This window comes from Pimephales promelas, chromosome 23 (genome assembly GCF_988280905.1).
Source record: "Pimephales promelas chromosome 23, fPimPro1.hap1.1, whole genome shotgun sequence".
In the NCBI taxonomy this organism is placed as follows: Eukaryota; Metazoa; Chordata; class Actinopteri; order Cypriniformes; family Leuciscidae; genus Pimephales; species Pimephales promelas.
In genome coordinates this window covers 19,822,458-19,837,320 of record NC_142791.1, presented here as the reverse complement: position 1 = coordinate 19,837,320, position 14,863 = coordinate 19,822,458, and the positions used below count along the sequence as shown (strand labels likewise).

The 14,863-nt window shown below is 37.5% G+C and overlaps 1 protein-coding gene across 1 annotated transcript in view; it reads right to left on the bottom strand.

Annotated features, from left to right (window-relative positions):
- aldh7a1 (aldehyde dehydrogenase 7 family, member A1) overlaps positions 1 to 14,863 on the bottom strand; it is a 45,994-nt gene that overhangs the window by 12,473 nt on the left and 18,658 nt on the right. The window contains exons 8-15 of the mRNA XM_039672480.2: positions 14,526 to 14,603; positions 14,265 to 14,362; positions 12,496 to 12,537; positions 10,421 to 10,515; positions 10,214 to 10,298; positions 9,981 to 10,087; positions 9,303 to 9,419; positions 9,124 to 9,221 (exon numbers count right to left, since the gene is read on the bottom strand). Of these exons, the coding sequence (XP_039528414.1) occupies positions 9,124 to 9,221; positions 9,303 to 9,419; positions 9,981 to 10,087; positions 10,214 to 10,298; positions 10,421 to 10,515; positions 12,496 to 12,537; positions 14,265 to 14,362; positions 14,526 to 14,603 (720 nt within the window). The remainder of the gene's footprint in view (positions 1 to 9,123; positions 9,222 to 9,302; positions 9,420 to 9,980; positions 10,088 to 10,213; positions 10,299 to 10,420; positions 10,516 to 12,495; positions 12,538 to 14,264; positions 14,363 to 14,525; positions 14,604 to 14,863) is intronic.

Below are 14,863 nucleotides of genomic sequence, written 5' to 3'. Positions count from 1 at the left end.
GTTCTACACACATATGTGTGTTAAAGCATATTCTACCCCTTCTGAGAGGGTATCACTGTTACAATACAATAAAGGAGATGCAATAAAGGAGAGGTCCTAAATTATTCTAGAGAATGCAGAATTTTTTAATTTCCTTTTTATTTTTTTATTTTTTTGCAAAGATTGATTAATAATATGTTGAATTTGTTCACATTACCAGTCTGTTAAACTCATTTTTCAAGTACTATAAGAAATAAACACAAAAGGGATTGTGGATTTTTCTCTTACTAATATTTTTAATTGAATGGGAACCGGAATCGTTTGGCGGAACCGGAACCGGAAAATTTCTCACGATTCCCAACCCTAGTTATAAAGCATTTAGTAGTGGTCAGTTAACTATTTTTGTGAACTCATCTAAAGTGAGTATGCATGCCTTGTAAAGCATTTATAAAGGAGATTTAAAGGAGATCAATCTTCTAAACAGTAAAATGAAACTCGTTTCATCTGACTCCATAAAATGAAAAGGGTTAAAACATAAGATTAAATGTGTTGCATTTAATTAAAATTCACTTTGCCATGGAAAAGACGGAACACGCTTGAGACCTTCACCACGAATCGAATTCCGTGATTTGGATCGATTTCGTGGCCCTTTTTACAATGTTGACACGCCTCCGTGATCGCAACAGATGGATTTTTCGCGAGCAACGTCCTTTCCAGCAAAGTATGGGAATCTTAAAATCAACAAGAGGTTTGAACTTCTCTTCCTTCTGCCGCTGTGGTAAGTCAACTTATTCTACCCTTTTTGAAAAGTGTTGAGAAAATGTTGTTTGCCATGTTTGCGGGTCGGAAAACCCTTTGTTTAGTCCAAAACTAAAATGTGAGGACATGAAAACAGCCGCGGTGCGCAGATAAAAGAGTAAAACCCTTGTTTAATAGATTTTAAAGATATCCTTGTTTGATTAAGCAAAAAGAAAAGAAACCTAAATTTGAAACAACATCTTTCAAATGATTTTCGGGTAGCCTTAACGTTACTCGAGGAGCGATAAAACAAACTATAAAAGTTTTCAAAACGGCTGATGTTTTTCGTCATTGTTGTAGTGGCTTTGTTGAAACAAACCAGCAACGTGAAGAGAATCGACAAACAACAGAAATAAAAATCTAAGTTTGTAAACGATCGGAAAACACGTGATTTTATAAATGAGGCAGATCGATGCATTGTTTATGATAAAGCAAACTTTGAAAAATACAATGATGTGATTTACAGGCTAAGAATCAGTTAACAGGGTTAAATGTTAGTATTTTCCATGCTGTTTAGAGAGAAAAAAAACGAGGCTAAGATAATGCTAAATTCTAAACCCATGCTGCTTAAACAATGATGCTAATGCTAAAGCCACGCTTCTTCCAAAATAAGGCTAATGCTAAAGCCATGCGGCTTCTAAAATGAGGCTAATGCTAATGATAAGGAAATGCTGCATTCAAAAACACTTAACCCTTTGTGTGACCAGCCCACATGGGCCACATTGAATAATATTCTATAATAAACCTAAACATAATTTTGACAAACTTTATATTGCATTTGAAAGCTTGCACTGTAACACAGACGGGATTAAAAAGCAATAATGCAATAGTTTGTATTTTCAAATTTGGAGTTGTGCTTCAAACAATGTAACGCACTCATAGAACACACTGTATAGTTGTTTGTGCTACTACGTGCACATAGGCTAAATGTAAGTTTATTCTTTAAACACAGGATTGCTTTACTGTAAGTGTTTTGGAACACTTAGGTAAAGGCTGTTGATGGTGTATTCAAGGCCATATGTATCCTGTGTGAACTGAACTAAACGTGTGTGTGTCTATGCTGAATGTGGTTATGTGATTCACAACGCTCATTAAATCTTGAAAATTGAGACAGAAATACTTTTCATATTTGGAAAACGAAATTACCACGTTTGAACTCATTCTGATATGATTATTTTCCCGAGTAGAGATTGGATTCGTATATTTCCACAGTTTTTGCGTCAGTTTAGCAATGGCTGACATCCGGTATCATTTTACGTGTACTTAAACGAGGTGTTGTTTAAGGGGACTTAAATATATGTCTTTGATTTGGAACGGCAAATCCTAGATATTTAGTCAAATTACCCCTGATTTGATGACCGGACCTGGCGAGAGTGTGGCAAGCGGACTTTAGAGAAGGACAGCAGAGTGATATAGTTTCCTAATCTAAAACGGGGAAAATATAACTCAAGAATGAAAAGAACGATCAAACGTTAAAATGACTTTGCTTCATATAGCCTGAATTTTTGTATCCTTGGTGGAAATCTCCCATAGCTGCGGAAAAACCACGCAAAGGAACATAGATGAGAATCAGAAACGCGAATCTCGTTAATCATAAAACAAAAACCTTTTTATATTCAAAGCATCAGGGAAAGAAATTTCCCCAAATATAAATTGGAACATGTATAAAGATTCTGTCCTGTTTACACTATGGGCCAAAAAGGTCAAGCCTACACTGCATTAACTGTCTTAACATGGACGCTATTGACAGTGAAATTCTCACTTGGTGGGAAACAGTGGGTAGTAAACCGAAGAAATCAAAACATGATGAGATAATTGAGGCTTTAAACTTCATAAATTATAAACGACTAGACAAGTCAACAGCTTTTCCATCTTCGCTTATGGATGTTAAATGTGAAGTGCATTCTAAAAATGCAGAGGCAAAATTGTCTGAGGCAAAGATCCAAGATCTTCAAAAACACAGCTGGATAAATTACAAGCTGAGCAGTTAGCCCTGACTGAAAAGTGTAAAAATCACAAATACACCATTGCAAATCTTAAGGCTAAACTAACTGACGAAAAGTCAATTTCTCCCAAAACGCTCAACAGCAATGGGACTAAAAATGTACACTTCCTAGACAAGTCAGCCTGCTCTAATAACCCTGTACCTTTTCAGACAGATGAAGCATGTGACAAAGTTTTGAACAAAGTGCCTGTTTCAGACTTTAAGGTGATACGGCACCAAAACGGCACAGAGTCAACCATTCGGCGCTCTCTAACGGTAACTGAATGTAGCCTGTTTAAAGCAGAGATCGGAACATTCCCTTTGAAAGGGCCATTTGAACCATGGTGGAGACGCATTGTTAGCCTAAAACATGCATTTCAGCTTGAACCAAAAGATATTTGGCAAATTGTTATCAGATTCCAGATGTCCTAAAGTATAAGATACCACCGACTTTGATGACAGGCACCATTGTGCAGTCAATACATCAAAACGAGCCTGAGAGTGAAATCTTAAATAGATTAAAACAATGTCTGCGCGATCTACGTGGTTGTAGTCCTATTGGATGGGAACTGATTTTCAATCGGAAACAGAGAACTGAAGAATCGTTTGAGACGTATGCAGAAAAAGTTGAACTGTTTGAGGAGTATTCTGGAATTGAGGGTGTCAACCACAACAATGTAACTTTCCTTGAATTACTACTTACAAATGCAGGGCCGCGAGTACAGCAATCGCTCATGTATGGTGCTTCTCCAGCAAAGAATACATTCGAAGGTATTGTTAGCTGGGCAACAAGAATTGAGTCACGAAAACAAATACATGGTGAGGTAGCTGTGTTAGAATGTCATGAAAATCCCCCATTTGCAGGAGAATTCAGAAAGCCACACGGTGACAAACTGAGCAGATTCTGTAATTCCTGTCACAAAACAGGTCATACAGAGGAAAAGTGCTGGTCGTTGGGCAGAGGCAGACCTCCACCCTATTTCAAAAAACGCAGACAACCACAATCAACAAACCAGCGCCCTGCTAGGAACCAAAGCTCAGATGCATCTAAACCCCTCACTGAGCTAACAACTTTGATCACTCAAGGTCTTCAGCTATTAACATCATTTGCTAGTCGGGTAGCAGCCCAATAGCAAATAGCTTAATAGTTTTAACATCTAAATTTAACAAACCTGTCATTTTTTTTCAGAGACCAGAAATAACAATTTCATTTATATTCTTAAATTCTAATATACATTATATTGTAATCGCCAAGCAGGCATTAATTGAGAAGTGTGACATAAATCCTTACAGTTCGATTTCGTTGACCTGATACCCAGTGCCAAAAGGGCGGAAAACACTCACTGAAGTGTAGTGTGGCACAGGTTAATTGCCAACTGACCAAGGAAGAAAATTTACAAGGAGGGTGTGAACTAAACATCAGATATAACGAGAGACCATCACTAACCAAATGTGTGAATGACACCATGAAATAATTCATGCCCACAGATCTGGCTGTAATGAAAGCAACTTGAAGTTTAAAACCCAAAGACTGGGATCTCTAATGCTGTGACACAGCAGACTGTGAAGGCGGACTGCAAGAGCAGTGTTGTTTTAGGTGTCGCACACTGAAGCAGCAACAGCAATAATTCAGACCTGGTCAATGAAACTCGGTTTCATGTGACAGCTGGAATTAAAATTGCAAATCAAATCTATCCAGACTGAACATTACACATCATAAGAAGATGAAGATGACAGAGTCCAATAGTGTCACTTCACTAAAGATCTATTGTGCATCTTCACACTCACAGATCCGGATAGCTTCACACACATAGGATGGGAAGCTGATCCCATGACATATCACACGCTTTTCACCACACCCTGCAAACTCATGGAAAAAACACTGGAAAACACATATTAATGGCTACAGTCACAAATCAATGCAATGCATCAAAAACAGTGGCAGACTTGCCATTAAATTTCAAAATGTTTAAACTTTCTGATTGTTGTTAGGGTGGTAGAAGAATCAGAGGGCCCCTGATTTCTCAACATACCACTAATAACAGAAACATCATAACTAAAGATATTTGAAGTGTGAGCGCTTCAATCAATTACAGAATTTACAATTCAACCCTGTCATTGACTGTGACTTAGCCAACAACAACAACACACACACACACCCTCTCTCTCTCTTTCCTTCACACCCTCACACACCCTCACAAAAACACACTCTCACACCTGCTACAAGGAATGAACAATCTCCATTCTTGAAAACATTTAAACATGGTCCGAGTCACTTCCTAGAATTGCATAAGTGGCTTGCATTGGAAGATTCCTGAACAAACACTGATTATTATACGTTTTATTGTTTTTTTATTACATGATTGAACATTGATTGTTTTTATTACATGACTTTTTAATCATAGAATCTATTTGATTATTTTAAATACACTGACCTCTTGCTGCATTTCCTTTTCATAATTCAGACAAAAAAAATAAAAAATTTAAGAATTGGATATTGGATATGAGACATCCTTACCATTCAATACCCTGAGTAAAATATGAGCAGACTTGCTGAAAAGAACATGATATTTTACATTGAACATGACATGATTTTGTTTTGTTGCATTATGCATTTCTTCTTGAGTTCAAGATCATATGTGTTTCAATCGTGAAGTGGACTTAAGATGCTTTTCAGACGTCTTACAGAGAGCCCATTCACCCACTGAGGTCTGTCCAGACAACTGCACCGCTGGAGGTGACCCCGTGACACCCCGTGACACCGTGTGATGTATGTTGTATTCATTCATTTACGTAACTGCACTGCAGTATGTAAATTTAGTTTTATTTGTGAGTTTAGATAACAGCGTTCATTTGTTTGATTTCTCATCAAAAAGCTGTGCAAGCCTCAAAAGTTTAAGGTCCTTGCACCCTGACTGAGTCGAGAAACTGTCGTATTCGTTTTTTCATATTCGGCATTTGGTGCGCTTTAATCTGTTGTGGAGAGTCTATATTCGTTCTGGTGAAATCACAAAGTAAAATGCAAACAAACATACAACTGATAAACATAATCGGTTTTAAAGAGAGAGAGAGAGAGAGAGAGAGAGAGAGAGAGAGAGAGAGAGAGAACGAGAGAACGATTCGAGTGTGGATTAGCACCAAGTCCTTCTCTGTTAGCACCCAGAACCTCTGTCACGCTTGGCAAAAGTGCGTGTCATTGATTGTCGGATCTCTGCATTTCTTCACGTGAAAATTCTCGCCACAAAACACATATTACATCTCATTAAACGACAAATTTAACACAATATATTATTTTAATTGAATTTGCTGGACATCGATCGATGTTATTGTACATAGGTGTACATATGATTTATGATTTAGCATTTTATTAGCGATTTGAAAGGAACAAATTTTTCACGCTGCCTGTGAATCTCCTGAATGTGACTCGCAGAAGACGCGCGACACCATAAATGCGCATGCACAGACCGCACGCCAGAATACAGTTCTCTTTTTCGCACTGGATTATGCCAAAATGTCTTTCGTTCAATATCCTCATAACATAAGAGCAGTCTTATGAGGGACATAGCTACAGATAGCGGTGACTCGTGTGAGATCTGCGTCTCAGCTAGCAGCTGATTTTAAAGGGCCAGCTGCCAATAAAGCATTCTGTCAGTAAATTTAATCAATGAACAAAGGGAACAGAGAAACTTACTAACTGATCTTGAACTTGTGTAGCTTTAATAAGGATTGGGCTATATATAATTTATAATTTATGCAGTGCATACTGTTTGATAACTTAATTCAATTTCTGTATGTGTACTACCTTAGGCCCAGGGGCATTGCTAGACCCCTTTTACTGGGGCATATGCCCCACTAATCTGCTGTGCCCCAGTAAATTTGAAGTTTGAGTTTAACAATTTATTTTATATTTCAGTGTATTTAAAATAAATTATATTATAGGGTTATTATATTAATGATCTATTTGCAACGCATTAATAAAACAATTGAATCAATGCTTGTAAAAGCAACACAGTTTAATCGAAAACAGAAGCTGACCCGCGCGACAGAAATCCTTGTCTGCGCGCGTCTGTGTTTCTTTTACTGTCTATGGTGTTTCCTAGCATCTGTCAGCACACCGATGTCCGGTGTTCGCACGCTATTGAGGTTGGCTATGAAAACATGACGAAACAAAAGTTTGAAAATAATACAAATAATAAGTGTTTTACATAACTCATATCTGTATATAGTTTGGTGTGTATGTGGGCTAATCATTCATCTGTGCAGAGTTACTAAGCAAAAACAACATTTTTTGAAGAGTTAACGTTAAAATAGTTTTGAATGTTGACAATCACATTTTGTAGTGTGGATCATTCATTGCTATTTATCCTTATTCTCATGTTTAACAATCTGTTATCTGCTTGACAAATCATTTATGCTACTGCTGTCCACTAACATATATTGTTCAATTTTTTGGCCTTGAAACACTTTTAAATGCACACATGAAGGTCGGAGAAATCAAAATCAAAATTCCCCCGAACCACCCTAACTTTCATGTCATCTCATATTATTATATAGCAATAGCATATAATGATGATAGGCCAATACTACTCATAATATTAATAATACTACTAATTATTGGGGCGAGTTTAGCACTGGGGCCCAACTGCAACAAAGCAGCTTTGGCGGGGCCCAGCTTGCAAAAGGTTGAGAACCCCTGACATAGCCTACTAATAAAACAATGAGCGACTTCGTTATTTCTTTTAACATTTATGGAGAATATGACAACTTTGACGACTGGGATGCTGCTGAAGAAAGAAAAAATGTAAATAAAACGGAGAAACGTCACAAAGAAAATTACACCGCTGCTGCTCTGAATGAGACCCTGCGGGAGTTTTACGCAGCAGTCCAGACAACCAAGGCAGGAGGAGAGTACAGCGTTTCAAGCCTAAGAAGCCTGTTTGATTAATTGTTTTATGTGTAATACAAAAAATAACTATGCCTACCTTTGTGTTTCATGAAAAAAAAAAAATGCATTTTTGAACCTGAAGGGTTCTACAAGCTGAGCGGACTATAAATATCTCCGGTTGCTAAATAAACCAGGCGAGTTATTATTTGTAAAAACTAGATTTAGCCTAATTAAAATATAAACTAGCAGCTAATGTTTTAAAAATGTTTTATTTGGCAAGTGACCATGGTATAAGCAGGTTAATGCCCTTCGAGGTGTCCATTGTCAGGTTTTAATGGACTTCGGCGGAGGCAACCGTCCTCCGCTGCGCGTCGGCCAGTTCACGCCTCGCCGTCGTCCATTAAAACCTGACAATGGACACCTCGTCGGGCATTAACCCTTACTTAATTTGGAAAACATTTAGATATGACTAAAATTTAAGACCTTTCATAAGTAAAAATAAGACTTAAGACTTTTATGGTCTCATATTTAAAAATCTAATTTAAGACTTTAAGGCTTTTTAAAGATCCGCAGGAACCCTGATTATTTAACTGGTTTCTTTGTTTTGTTCTTAAACCAGTAACATTTTGAAAAAATTATTTAGAGAGTATTGGAGTGGAGCCTGACAAACCACCCAACACATCTACTGCCATCTTCATCATCATGAATTCGCCAACAAGCTCATAATTTGTGCTAAAATAGTGTAAATGTTTAGCTTTTAAAACAATGTTAAAAAGCTGGTTATATCTATTTTGATGTTTCTGCGCAAGTTCAGCAGACAGTGTTCGGGTTTGTTCCGATCAGAGCATGTGAGCGGAGAGCACATTTCGGAATATTCTGCTCTGCTCGCTCATTCCGCAGGGTCGCTCGCTAAACCTAGCTGCTCATGGCTATGCTCATGGCTTTGCAAACCTACATTAGAATCCAAACACTGTGAATCCAGCATGTTCGTGCAGCTCGCCGTAACTTCCACTAACAGAGATTACAATCGAGGCGCTATTAGCATGATTAGCTGCTATTTTAAAAAAATGGCGGTCACAAGTTTCTGTTTGTCTTGTTGGTCACGGTAACCCCGCCCCCATCCGCTGACGTAAGCTGTTCTTACTTCTAGACCAGCAATGATTTGGTGCTACTTAAGAACCACTTTTACTGGTTCGGAGCTGGTGCTTTGGTGGTCGAAAAACAAAGAACCGATTTGAAACTAGGCTCTGTCTCTGAACCAGCACCAGCTCTGCCTTGGTAGAAAAGGGGTATATGAGGACAAACACATGAACTTCATATCCAGAGCCGCTCAGAGCATTTTACTGTTTCATATGAGAAAAAAACATCATAATTTTGACAAAAAAAGTTTAATTTCAAATGATTAAAAGAAAAATGTATGTTTTACATTGAAAAGCAGCCATTGTTAAGGAAGTAAAGATCCAGATGGCACACATACCCTATCCAGCGGAAGACCCTGCCCATGTCTTTAGTGAAGATGCTGCTAGAGAGCCCTTGTTTCACTTCATTATTCCAGGCAAATGCCTCGTCCTCTGTCTAAAACCAGAGTAAAATATGTTACAAGAAAAATATTAATCATATAAGATCTTAAAGTACGCAAAATATACAATATCTCACCTTGAATTTAAGCACGTAAAGGATAGGCACGAAGGTCTCAGTGTGAACTATGGGAGCGTCATGCCGCAGTCCGGTGATGATAGCGGGTTCCACATAGTTACCTGGGCGATCCATAATCTGCCGATCAGATGTCAGAGCTCAAGTTCAATGAATCATCCAGGTCATGAAGTTACAAGGTGCAAAGCTTTAACTTCACAAACATTCTTAATTACAAAAGACAAAATGTACAATTCTCAAAGCAGCAAAATGAAACAGAGGAGTATCCCATTGGTGCGCAGTAGATCGTACTAGAACAGTGCTAATGGACAATACTGTAGGTTTGATAGCAACTAGTCTTTTGATCGTCACATTGCCTGTGTTTGCCACATTATTCAGGACTCAGACACACTGTCATTGGTTCTTGCTAATGCGTGATATTGGCTTCCTGCAGTGAATGCAAGAATGCAGTGGGAATTTTCCTATGTGATGCTAAAAAAACATGGCCCTGGATTAGAGCATCGGCTAAAGGCCTAAATGTAAAGTAAATATGTTTAAATGGGCTAAAAAAGGCATCCTGACTGAGAAGCACTGACCTAGAAGGAAAATCATATCAACATCAACAGTAAGTGTCCGAAGACACCCTGTTTCTGGTGTAGTAATGACGATCATGCTGCTGCTTTAGGCACTGAATGCCATTACCTTTCCCCCGCACACCAGGGTGCCGCCCTGCTGCTTGGCCTGCTCGATGGCAGCCAGATACTGTTGAACAGCCTGTTTCGTGTGTAGAGGCCCGTAGAGAGTGCTTGCTGTCACCATATGCAGAAGAATTAATGCATGTTTGCATCTCAAACAGACAGATACAGTAACACATTGGGTCTCATGCACTACACAATTATTAGTGAACGAGACCCATTATTCTGTACTGAACTTACGGTCCCAGGGGTCACCGATGCGGATCTGCTTGTAAGCTTTAGCGATCCTCTCCACAACCTCATCATGAACACTTTCATGCAGCATCTAATTCAGCAGGACAGCAGATTGAATAACAATCAAATGAAGGGATGGAATAAATTAGAAACTAGTAAATAAACAACAAACCATGGTTAAACAAGTGCTTCTTTTTAGCACACTATACTAACCAGTCTTCTGGTAGTAGTGCACCGCTGGCCAGCTGTTCCCACAGAGGCAAAGACAGCAGACGGCACGACCAGATTAAGGTCCGCGTCCTCAAACACTGCGACAAAAAGTACACACAAGTGTTTAAAAAGCTTCCAAAGTTAAAGCAGCAGGACAATATCCTCCTGAGACCCAGAAAAAAAAAGGTTTTTCTAATTTAGTTTTTTTTCATGTCATCAGATTGTTTAGCGCATAAGAAACAAATGGTAAAAAACATTTTTGAAAAATTATATTTATTCATATGCTATACTATGTCCTCTGTAGTGGACACCAGGACTAAGTTGTTAAAACAATTCAATGACATACAATTATATGTGTAGGCAAAAACAATGGGATTTTTTTTTTTTTCAATCACCAATACATTTTGGGGTTTCAGTATTTTTTTTAAACCAAAATTTATATAAAGATGATTCGCGACTATGTTATGAAAGATATAACGGAATTTATTGTTACACCATTTTACATTATGCAATATGTGGGTAAAATGGGCATAATTTAATATTCCCATTCAATGCAATGTATCTATAAACTGTATCTAATTTGCACATTAATGTGTTCTTGGAGCAACATTTAATGAAAAAAGAAGTGTAAGAATTGGAGTTATAATAAGCAACATTTTAATAATAATATCTAATATGTCATAAGAATATTGATTTATCATTTATTTACATATTCACTTATGTCTCCCAGAATGCCTGATAAACATGATTTATGTCCTGAAGTCCTCTACAGTGGACATGTATGAAATGAATGCCCTGTTCTGTAAAAGAAAGTCATTTTTTGCTTTGAAACCCCATAACATTTTCCTGAGATGTTGGTTGATGAAATACAATTGGAAAAGTAGTTTGATTTAAATTATAATTACAATATATTATCATATTTCCATGAGTGCTACATTTGATCACTAAATTAATGTTAGACATTTTTAAAGACCAAGGAGAAGTTGTTTTCATGGTGAAACCTCCAAACATTTGGTATCTCTGTATTGCCCTGAATGTGCTCTTTACAGGACATCCAGAAGAAAAATTGTGACATGCATGGTGTCAGAGAAATACACTAAAATATAATGTCCACTACAGTGGACAAAAGTCTATTCCTGGATCCCAGAAGGATATAAATCAATAAATTATCGATAACAAAAAAGTACAAACAAATGGTTTGCCGTAAGAGGTAGACTGACCACTCATTCAATTCTGATTATAGTACATATTACTTTCATTTAAGTATTGTAAATGTTTGTTATACAGTAAGTGTTTTATACTTCTATCCCATTACAGTTACTGTTCTCAGGTAAATATCATTACTTGCTATATCAGTAAGATTAAGTAATTATTGTCAATTTAGAAGCTAAATGTAAGAGCATAAGAGCAATCTTATCCAGCATAAGAACTAGACGCCTGGCAGAGTAGAGAGTGTAAAGCTGTGTTCCTGCTGTGGACAGGGCTCACGCCCCTCCGCTTCTGCACTCTGTGGCCCTCACAGGTTTTCAAGCATGTTCTGTGATTAGAAATGTGTTGATCATTACTGTAACCCCCACATCACTGACAGGCTTCCTTTGTGATTGAATAATACAATTTGTCAATTACTTTCATTATCGATTATATTAAGTACTTGCAGCAGCTCTACAGTTTATTCAATAATAATTACTCAAAAGACTAAACCAAGAATAGTAACTATAAGGGTAACCATAACTACAACTATATCAGCGTCCACAACAACAAATAACACTGTCTATTATAAGTGTGCACTGCAGTTTTGTCGTCTGTTGTTTTGAACGCTCAAGCTCTTTAAAGCAGAATAGATTCTGATTGGCTGTTGATATTTTTTATTGATCATCAGTAGGAAAACATCTTTCTGAAAATGATTCCAATGGTATATAGCTGTGGTTTGAACTCTGCTGTTTCTTTATATTTATAACAATTGTATAGAATTATTATCATTATCACTATAGTTATCGTCCTTGGTGTGAAAGGGCCTTTATACAACTTATTACAGAATTTCCAACCAAACCCTTTTCAATTAATTAAATGCAACAAACCTATGATGGCGTTATTTCCTCCCAACTCCAGAAGCTGACGACCTGTAAAAAAACCCCAAAATATTCACTCTTAAAATCATGGGTCAAATCAGGAACAAAACCAATGTCTTCGGGTTTTCCTAGAGCTGCACGATTAGGGATACATTTTTTTTTGTTTTGTTTTGTTTCAAATATATATCACAATTCTCACATTTCTGAACAACCAACTAAACCAAAAAGCCTAATTGCTGCAGTCTGTTTTAAATATTAAAATAATTTGAATGCTTTTTTAAAATAGTTTAAATGAATAATTCATAAATACTTAATTTGTTTCATAACTGGATGAATCAGTGTTTATGAACAAATCTCTTGAATTATTCAATGACAAATACAGTTCACTTGTCGCCATCTACTGGAGTAATGATGTAATCAATACAATCTTTATTTAAAGCACCAAGTGACTTTCAAAAGGTGATTTACTTATTTTTAAAGGGTACATATCATGCTTTTAAAATCATTAATTTTTACATATAAATCATACATTTGTGGTCTATATAAAGCATAACTGCAATGCTTGGGTCTGAATGCCTCATTATTATAGCTCCACGGGCCCCTTTTCTACCCCTGCGTCTGTGAGCAACCAGTTTTGAAGCTGTCCCTTAAAATAAAAAGGAGATGTTTTACCCCGCCTGCTCTCCAGGTCGCGGAGTTCACACTCGGTTCAAATCCACCCCGTTCGGACATTTTTGTAGTTTGATTGAAGCTATAGTATATAATCGTATATCTCTAAAGAACATTTTTATTCACGTTAACAAAATGTCAACAAGGGAAGACTTGTCCATCAAGCCATACATGTTCGAGCCAGAGCGAGCGATTTGAAAAAGACGACGACGACGAACCTGCAGAACAACGTCTTCATATGGATGCAGTGGTATGTAACTGTATTGTGTTATAAGTGAAAGACGATTATTTCTCTTGTTAAAACAAGCACACTGACAAGATAAATGACTACGGTCTAATCTTACCAATAAAAATCTGTATTGATAATATGATACGTTTAGAAAAGCATCAGAAAACACAGCAGCTAAATGACCATTGATGAAACTCAAGAACAATAATACTGCAGACGTGTAACGTTACTTCAAAACAAAAACAAAGAAAGACAAAGGTACTGCTAAACCATGACCACCATGTGTTTTAAGAAAGTAAAGTACTTTACATTTATTAACGATATTTACAGATTATCGAAATGCTCTGTTCGTCGTCTCCAAAGACAGAAGGAATTTACCTCTCATTCAGACGAAGTCGATCGGCAAACCCTTCTGTATACTGGCGGAGGATGTTGAAGTGGGAATCCTTGAAGTGCAACGAGTCACTACATCCAACAACCGAACATTTTGACTTGCCCTCTCGTAACTTCTGCATCATTGAGCTTGGACTACAAAATCGGAGCGAGAAATAGTGATGGCGGATTGCTCGAAGTGTTGGGCCGGTAATCAATGTCCTTATTTGGCAGTTCCGCTGCAAATACTGTGACGTAATTGTTCAAAAAACGTCATAGAGAACAGAAAAATCTGAACAGGTTGAAAAATATGACCAAAAACGCATTTAAGGGCTAAAAAAAGTGGATTGCATGATATGTCCCCTTTAAAGCTAAAGTCTTGGATCAATAGCATATGGCACAGTTTAAGCATGAGTTTGAGGCCGGGTCGAGGCTCTTTGTCTGTCCTGTTCCATGCGAGTACGTAATTTTGTATGATTTGATATGTGATATAGAGAATAAAACCCACCAAAGCGCTCTTGTACCATCATGGCCACCTGCTGGCCCACATGAGTACTGCCTGTGAAGGACAGTAGACCCACTCGCTCATCTTTTGCCATGGCCGTGCTGCGCACACACACACACACAAAATGCTTTTTCTCTGTACAGTAAGAGTATGGCATCAGAATAACAGTCAAAATGCTCATGATGCATCTAGTGTGACTGAAGTGCTAAACTAATAAGAGTATCTAAATGTGCTTTATTTCATCTTCATGTATTTGTCACATACCCGATGTCCGCACCACCGCACGTCATAGAGCAGATTGCACCGGGAAGATGATTGTGCTCCAACACTTCCGCTACAATCCTACACAAGAACATGAACAAAAGAAGAAAGAAAATCAAAATCAGGGTCCGAATATAAGAGAGAGAACACTACAAACTCAAGAGCTGAAACTCAAAACCGTAACTTATCAAATTAGAGATACTCAATACATTCTCCGTTATCAGTGTTTTTAAAATGTAGTGCCCTTATAATGCTCACTTACAGGTTCATAATTTTGATTAGGGGGGTCAAGTAAAATATTTGTACATAATTTAGCTTGCTCTTCATTAGATATGCTGATG